Source organism: Camelus dromedarius, chromosome 7, assembly GCF_036321535.1.
Source record: "Camelus dromedarius isolate mCamDro1 chromosome 7, mCamDro1.pat, whole genome shotgun sequence".
NCBI lineage: Eukaryota > Metazoa > Chordata > Mammalia > Artiodactyla > Camelidae > Camelus > Camelus dromedarius.
Window position 1 is genome coordinate 62,740,265 of NC_087442.1, and position 9,192 is coordinate 62,749,456.

General features: G+C 40.9%; 1 protein-coding gene across 1 annotated transcript; it reads right to left on the reverse strand.

Moving 5' to 3' along the window:
- Window positions 1-933: 933 nt before the first annotated feature.
- On the reverse strand, window positions 934-8,237 carry GATAD1 (GATA zinc finger domain containing 1). The gene is made up of 5 exons (XM_031454884.2): window positions 7,790-8,237; window positions 6,838-6,963; window positions 5,138-5,197; window positions 4,044-4,227; window positions 934-2,366 (listed from the first exon to the last, which is right to left on the reverse strand). The coding sequence occupies exons 1-5, from the start codon at window positions 8,039-8,041 to the stop codon at window positions 2,176-2,178; spliced, it is 813 nt and encodes a 270-aa protein (XP_031310744.2). The 5' UTR covers window positions 8,042-8,237; the 3' UTR covers window positions 934-2,175.
- Between the last annotated feature and the right edge of the window lie 955 nt (window positions 8,238-9,192).

Consider the following 9,192-nt stretch of genomic DNA (forward strand, 5'->3'; position numbering starts at 1 on the left):
GTGTCCTTCGTCACGGAGCTAAATGTACACCTGCCCTGGAGCTGATGAAGCTGATGGAGGTCACTCCTGAGTCCTTTCCTAGAATCATCATGTGAATATAGGAAATTAGCTAAACCACCAAATTTATTTCCTCAACATGTCATTCGTCTTCCTTGCAAAGGTTTAAAAACTGCTATTTATTAAATGTTCTATATATGTACGGACTAAAACCCGGTAGTTCCTCACTACCACCTGGGTGGTATGCAAACAATGTGTGTCTGTATATGTATGCTCATTGTAGTAAAGCTGGAAGAATGCACACACATGCACTATAAGTTATTTAAGCTTTCCCCCATTTGTCTATCATTCAGGTTCCCTATTTATCCATGGAGCTGACCTCTTGGCTCATATATGTTGGGTGTGGAAAGTACACCTTCCTACAAAAAAGTATGGTTCACATATCTAGTATAAAGTAACAAGTATAGTACCTAAACCACACCCAGGGAGACAAAACAAAATCCACAAAAATGCTCCTCCCTTCTTCTGGTCCAATAGAACTTCATTCTGAGTATATATGTAATATATCTATATCTATATCTATATCTATATCTATATCTATATCTATGTGTATACACATACACATATATATGTAAAATAATGAGATATATATATCTTTATTTTAAAAGATATTACACAAGTATCTACCAGTTTAGAAACAAATGGTTAGTATATACACTGGTTTTTAAATATTTCCTCATTTTAATAAATATCTTACGTTAAGTGTTCATTTTATTGATCATTCTTTGAGTTTCCTAATAACTATTACATATTGAGATGAATCTGTCACTCCAGACACACTGGTGTCTTCTATTTATATCATTTTGGGGTAGAAATCTCTATTTAATTGTTTAAATGAAATGAATGAATGCATGAATGAAATAAGCCCAAAGTAAATACATTGCGAAAAATACATTTTAATCCCAAAGTCTGAATATTTGCATTTAGTTATTTACAATGGTATTTACAACTTTACTATAACTTTTGTGAAGAGAGAGAACTATGTACATAGAGCCAGCTATCTACAGTTGCTTCCTTCCAACATACAAATTGTAACTGTGTAGAAAAATGGTAACAGTTAAAACTGTTACAACTCAAAAGCGTTATGATTAAATTAGATTCTGACAAATTTTCCTGGGGTTGAAAAATAATTATAGTTAAAGTCAGGACAGGAGAGGAGGCAAGTGTGCACACTCCCCATTTCTTGCCACTCTATGTTGCTGCTCCCTTACTTAGCTGACCTGCACTTGATTCTGGATAGAATTCCTGTACCTGGCCTTCTAAGTTCAAGACACCTTTTTAGGCCTGTAATTATGAGCCCACAGCAAATGGTTTAACTTTGAGGTGGACTTTTTTCAGATATCAATGCTAATGACCTATTAATCATCTTTATGATTGCCCAATGTTTATTCAAATGGTGGTCAAGAAACTGGTGCTCAGGGATGCCTGAACAGTACATGTTTCCTGTGCGTTTCTAGTGAAGCTGACAGTCTACACTATAAAACCTGATGGTCTGACTGGAAGCCTCGCTCTGACTGAGAAGGTAGGTGAGAATAGTGAAGAGCAGCTCTATTTAGATTAACTGAATGATTCCGAATCCCTGTTTGCTGTAGAAGAATGAGGAAAGTTTTAAAAAACCTGTGCAAATAAAATCATCTACCAATCACTTTCCTTAAGGTTAAAATAGCCAACAGTGTGCCATAGAATTTTCTAGATGATAGAATAAAGCTTTTCTAACTTTGTAATACATATTGTTGATCACTGCTACATTTTACTTGATTCAGCCCTTGGTTAGAAATACAAACCTTAATATTTCATTCTTGTAGAAAAATACAATCCATTTCATGAGTTTCTAGAAATAAATTATGGAGAAAAATAGATATTACCTGTTCCTAATGGTCTCCCTGGAAATTATAGTCTTTGCCTGAGAGATACATGTACTCAAAATATATTTAATTCTTTTCTATCTCTTCTAATTTTCTAAGTTGTCTAGTATTAAACAAGCTAATGATTACTGGGCAGTATGGAAAAAAACTTTTTAGTCACTTTTCCACCTAAGAATTTCATTAAAGAAGTATGTGGCATGTCTTACAGTAGTACAGATACAAGATACCTGAAAATCCAGTTTTACTTTTTAAACTATAAATGGTTGGCAACTGTTTCCTTAATAGTTATAGCAGGAGTAGGTCCAACATGAGTCCATATATAGCCCTTCTCTGGTCTGGTGGGAACTGTGGGAAACGGTGATGAACGTGACTTGAAATATTCAGAAGGTGCATGACAAACAAATTCCAAGTATTCCATCTTCCTTGGAAGATCCTCCTCTGGTCCTAAAAGGCAACCAAAGTTCACATTTTTGAACATATGTATCATTTTCATAAAATGCTAAAATTCTTAGACACTAGAAGAAACTGTTCTGGTGGTAACCTGACATTAGCCTTTGAAACATATATTATTCTGAAGTTACTTTCCATCATTTTTTTCTGCTTTAACTGCTTAAAGAATATAGCATTCTCTCAAAAATAGTAACTCAGTATAGTTGTAAAAATAATATTTAGTCTTCCATAGTGTTTATTGTATGTCTCCACTGTTCTAAGCACTTTCTGTATATCAATACTTTGAATCCTCACAACAACCCTCTGAGTTAGGCAGTATTATTATTCCCATTTTACATGTGAGGAAATTACACAAGAGAGATTAAGGAACCTGCTCAACACCTCACAGCTAGTAAGTGGCTGCACTATGAACCCAGACAGTCTGGCTCCAGAGCTTGTGCTCTGAACCTTTATGCTCTGCTGTCTCCTCTAGAATGTGAGGATTAGGAAGACGAGGTGGGACAGGAGCCCCAGAGGTGACTCCGCCACATTACTGCTTCTGCTGACATCCCTGTTTGATGGAAGACATAAATGAAGGTCCACTCTACGTACTTAGAAGCAGAAGACTGAAACTATTTGGTCATGTACCAAACTTGACATGTAGGTGAGAATAATACTGGTACTTTATTTGTCCCTGAGTTCTCACTGAACAAAACCTTTTGTACGTTTTTTCTTAGAATGCAAAAGTAACATATGCCCACTGAAGAAAGGCTGAAGTCTGGAGTAATTTTAAAATTCTAAGCACTTTCAAAATTATATTTATCAGTAACTTCTTGTGAGTCTATGTCAAGAACCACTTCTTCAGTCAGCCTTGAAATCAATCAGTACAGTGGCTGCTATTTCAACTACCACCAATGACATAAAAAGTTACAGAAGGTCTAGGATGTGTGTGACATGCAGGACACATACTGAGAATTTGTAAGATTTTAGAAATAAATATGACAGCTCCTTAAGAAATTATTTTTCAGTAAGTTTTTGTATAAGTTACTAAATAACCTAGTTCTTGAGCAATAAATTCTTTTAGTAGAGTTTAACCCTGGGTAACACAGAAAAATCTTATCCACATAGCTTTTCAGTAGGTGTGTACTGCTGTAACTCAAAACAACTGATGGCACTCAAACCCAGCTATATAAAATGTATTTCATTATTGTCTATAAAACTATCTATGTTTTTGTACTTATGCTTCTTTGTTATGGACTGAATTGCATACCCTCAAATTCATATACTGAAGCCCTAACCCCTAATGTGGTAGTATCTGGAGCTAGGCCCTTTAAGGGGGGTAATCAAGGTTAACTGAAGTCATAAAGGTCCGGCTCTAATCCAATAGGATTGGTGTTCTCATAAGAAGAGGAAGAGATGCTGGGAGTGTACACTCACAGAGGAGGACACAACTATGTGAGGACACAACCAAAGGTGGCTGTCCACAAACCAGGATGAAAGCTCTCACCAGAAACTGACCCTGAGAGCATCTTGATCTTAGACTTCCAGCCTCCAGAACTGTGAGAAAATTAATTTCTGTTGTTTAACCCAGTTTGTGGTATTTTGCTATGGCAGCTGGAGTAGAGGAATATATTCTTTCACATAATAACAGAGAATTAACTGGGTTCCAGAACCCATACCTATCAAACTCACCTATGATGTAGGATGCAGGATCAAATTGGTCCCTGGGGCTAGAGAGAGTGGGGATGAGCCACGTCAGTGCTGCACTCTTCTCACAATACTGGTCCTGGATAAAGCCCCTGATCTGAGCATAGTAGGGCTTTCCATCTTGTTCGTCAATCACAGAAACAACATCTCCAATTTGGTAATAGACTCCCTGGGGGAAGTAGAAAATAATCCCATACTTAAAATAAAAGTAGAACAGCACCACAGCTATGAAACGGAAACTTTCTTAATATGAAAGCAACAATTTTCAAAGTGGTCAATAAAAGGTCTTCGAGATGGTCCAACACATCCAGATTTATATGGATGATGCCAATTCTAAAGCTGTTTCATTTCTGAATAAAAAAATTTTTATACACACACACAATGACTTGCAACTGGAGGAAACATTTGTTTATAAAAACACATTGATTTTATATCACAACAGTATTATCCCTACTTTTTTGGCCTGAGCCACTGAGCTATAGAAAGGTCAAGTGACTTCCTTAAAGCCACTTAAAGCAGAGGCTCCTACACCAGTTCAGTGGTCTGTCTCTGTACAGTCTTGAAAAGCAGTAGTTTTATCAAAACACCTGTGCCTGTCTCTCCCTCACCATGGACTTCCAGGAGGGCCAATCCCCACGACTGTCCTTCGTCCTCTCACTTCTGTTTAAAGGCATTTTAGGATCTCTGTGCCTACTCTACCCTCTATATCAGTCCATGTCCTCTACCAGTCCAGTTCCCACCTCCGCCTTCTTACCCTTCAGTGCCATCACTAACTAGGATGGCTTGCTGTCATGACTCCACACCACACATTTGCATTTTAAAAATAATTCCTACAACCTAGATTAAAAATACTTAAGATTCTCATATTGTATTTCAATAGGCAACTTCCCCTCCGACCTCAGCTCTGGATGAGATGTTTTATAATAGCCACCTATGGGGAAAAATAGCTTATAAGAGAAAAAAAAATGCAACCACATCTAGTACAGAGTAGCAGAGAGAGACCTTTAGACTAACCCAACATTTTAGCAGCACATTTTACAATAGACCCAAATCTTCTTTCAGTAACTATGGATGCTCACCTTATAGAAGATTGATTCTGCAGTGATTATGGTAGAAACTGACTCAGGAGCTTTGATGGGCTATGAAAAAAAAAAAAGTAAAAATATTAGCACATTCATTGTGTGTGTGTGTGTGTGTGTGTGTGTGTGTGTGTGTGTGTGTGTGTGTGTGTGTGTGTGTGTGTGTGTGTGTGTGTGTGTGTGTGTGTGTCGTGTAAAGGCATTTTTCCAGCCATATATGAGAGTTCCATAATTTCAGAAATACTAAAGGTGCTGTTTGGTGACAAGAACTGCAGTTAAAAAAAAAAAGATTTTCTGAATGTAGCGGCAAAGCAAGGTCTATATATCTCTGCTGCCATTTCTGCTATTTTTAGCTTAAAGATTGCTGAGAACCAAAGAAAAAGCTTCTGAATATGTGGCTGAGATCTAACACAAGCCTTCTCAGAGCTTTATTACACAGTAACATTCTAGTTATAAAAATATGCTGGCTCTAATCGCCTGAGCATGACAGAGGTGGAAGTAATAAAAAACATGTCTCCTCAAAGACATTTTCCATCTCAACTTAACTATGGGACTAAGTATAACATTTAATATTATGAGCACTAATTTTCTAGCAAGGCTGAACCAAGGCCAAAGGAAACTCTGTTGGGAGTTCTTAGTTTTGCCACCACCCAACTATCACTGAAATCCCTTCTTAAGCTGTAATACACACATTTATACCACAGGAACTAGGCCTTCCCAAATATTCCTTGGTATCATTTTTGAAAAAAGATGTTGCTAGAGAAATTGATATTAAAACACTGCAGAAGCATATTCCACCATCTTAAGAGGAAAATGTGTTTATATACAACTTTAATCAAATATTTACATGTTTTGTCTAGTAAATAAACACCTCATTTTAGAAAAGTAAACTTAAAAAATCTTAAATTAGGGGCAACTGTTCTCAACAAGAAAAGAATCCACAGTCTGCACAAGAATATATACCACAGGCTCTCTTTAAGTGTTTTAAATGAATATGTCCAGCTTTAGAAATGCCTTTACTGGTGAGTGAAGCATTCCTGTTTTGAAGGCAAAGAGTACCAATCCCAGGTTTAAAAAAAAAATAGCCTGTAACGCACTGCCCATTGTGTTTGACCATTGTCCCCTGTATTTATAAAAAATAATTAGAATTTAATGCAATGAAAATGTGCTTTCAACTACCCCTACACAAGTCTTTCAACTATCCATGTTCTTATAGTAGAAGACACAAAGGAGATTTAGTAAAATTTCTGATTCATATTCATCAAGTTGATCATCGTAAGTAAGTAAGAAACATTTCCTGGGACCATAATAACAAACAAATATGGAAATGAACAAGTTCCAGTATTATTATTTACTTAGATCTTTAAAAATTCCCTAATATTCTTGGCCACACCAAAAACTCCTCATCCTTTGCATAGAGAACCCAATACAATGTTTTTTTTTAGAATCATATTTTGTATTTCCCAGAAGAAAAAATAAAAGCTAAAAAAAAAAAAAAAGAGAGAGAAAGGGTATTATTAACTTAAACAGTAAGCCTCCTACAATAGAGTTCACTCCCTTTTACAAAGTCTGGACCACTCCCCAGAAGAGCTCCCAAGAGCAGAGTCCAAGTTCAATGGTGAGAGATGAAGGCAGTCCCAGGACACATTACATGCACACAATGCCACTACAATACAAGACACTGTCCACAAACATCTTACATTTTTTAATTTAAAAATATGTCTTCTCCCTTTTCCTTTAGTGGAAACTTTCTTTTCAGCAGCTGGAGCAGATTTGTACTTAGTGTTTCTGAGCCGAGCAGACCTCCTGTGAATTTCCTGCTTACTCTGTAACAAACAATTAAAGAAAAAAAGGAGAAAGAAATAAAAAGTGTAGAAAGGTTGCTTTTCATCTTAACAAGGATACAACCATCTTAACAACCATCTTAACAAGGATCCCAGAGTATGCACTTTAAATGAACATTTACAATGAAGTAAGGGAGCGCCTTTTCTTTTTATACTAGGTAATCAAATGAACTGGGCTAATTAAAGGGAGGCCCTAGGAGAGCATCTCCCCAGCCCCCAAAAAGGTGTGACCTACTTTCAATAGGGCAAGGGGCAGGAGAGGGAGTATGTGTAGACCAAGGGAAGAACTATTCATCAACTATTCATGTTGTGTTTATAACAGAAAAATCCTTAAAAACTCAACACTCCAAGGCCAGAGAACGGGCTAGGTACGCCATCTTCTGCAATGGAATACTTATGCTATCACTGAAAATAATGAAATAATCTTAATAACATGGCATAATGGTAAAATAAATTTTATTAACAGGGAAAGAGGTCCAGCAGCATGACCGTGTTCACGTTTCTATGTGTATACTGAGATGTCTGGTGCTATCCAAAATATTACAATGGGGGGATTTCTGACGGGTTTTTTTTTTTTTAACTTTCTTGCTTCTTTAGACTTTCAATTTCTCACAAGAAAAGGTGCTTAGAATGCGTCAAACCAATTATGACCTTCCAATGGGGATGGGAGGGGGCGGCCCGGCCCAGTAGGGGACACATCCAACCCTAGGATGCCCCGGCCCGTCCCCTTCCCTCCCGCCCACCCGGCCTCCGCCCGCCTCAAGTCCGGTCGGCCTCCGCCTGCGGGGGGGGGGCGGGAGGAGCTCACCTGCTTGCCGCTCCCGCCCCCGTTGCTCTGCGGAGGCGCGGCTGAGGTGCTGGCGAAGGTCGCCGCGCCGAAGCCGCCACTGCCGCTGCTGCCCCCCGTCCCGCCGGCCGCCCCCGAGCCGGCGCCTCCGCCGCCCGCGCCGCCTCGGCCTGTGCAGTGGTGGCAGAGGATCTCCCCCTGCGGGCCCTTCTTCCACATGGAGGACGACGTGGTCTTGCAGACGCTGCAGGTGGGCTTCAGACCCAGTGGCATCGTGGCCGGCTCGGGCGGCCCCCGCGGGCGCAGCGACACGGGAATGGCGACCGCCGGCCCCGGCCGCCAGCTGGCCGGCCTGCCACCCGCAGAGACAGGAAGAGCGGCGCGGCGCGGCGCCGAGCTGTCCACGCAGGGACCAGGCCGCGGCCGCTGCCCCCTGGAGGCAGGAAGCCGGTTCCGCCCGCTAGGCTCGCCGCACCAGCCCCGGGCCGCCCCGGGCCGCCCCAGGCGCCGCGAGGCGGGGCGCGGCCTGGCCTGGGAGGAGAGCCGAGCCGCCGCCTGAGGAGGCTTCCGGCGATGGGCGGGGCCCGAGTCGCGCTGGCCGGCCCGCCTGACCGGAAGTGCCCCTCCCGGAGTTACTGGGAGCGCGCGGCGGTTCAGCTTGCCGTCCGCTAGGATGGCAGCTCGCAAACCTTTTGACCACCACTGAAATTTGAACTTCAGAGAAGCAAGGAATGATTTTTTAATATGAGCGTATCTCTCGCAATATTCGTTGTTTATCTGAATTCAAATTCAACTGGGCGTCTTGTATTTTCATTTGCTACATCTGGCACTCTTACTTAGGACCCCATTACACTCTCTAAAATTATAATTTAGACCCCCCAGATACTTTTGCTTATATGAGTTATATCCACGGACATTTATGTATTAGGAGTTGACACGTATTTTAAAACCTAAGATGCCACGCGTACTGGCAACCAGACCTGGCTGCAGCTCAGTCCCTTGCCTGCATACCGAGGGATTGCCCAACTCAGGGCTGCATGAAGACTTGATCAATTTCCTGGCTTGGCACATATTTACAAGTCAATAAGTGAGGCTTCTCCTCCAAGCAGTAAAGCTATAGTATCACAAAATGCCTGTGCAGATATACTAGAGTGTTAATAGAATAGAGCAGTATGCTGTGAGGATTAATAGGACTACCAGGCAGGGATGGTGACTTGGAGCGGGTAGGGCTGGGAGTCAAGTTGAGAGGTGAGAGAAATGGCTAGGAGAAAAGAAATCAAGATGTCGCCGGCCCAATCCCCTGCTACCTCATGGATACAGGAGCCACAATTGGCCAGGCTAGGGCTCCCTAAGGTGCCAGGGGATGGATCTCAGATCGACATAAGGTGAGAGAGATACCTAGCTTGGACGCAGGAGAAGTGTTC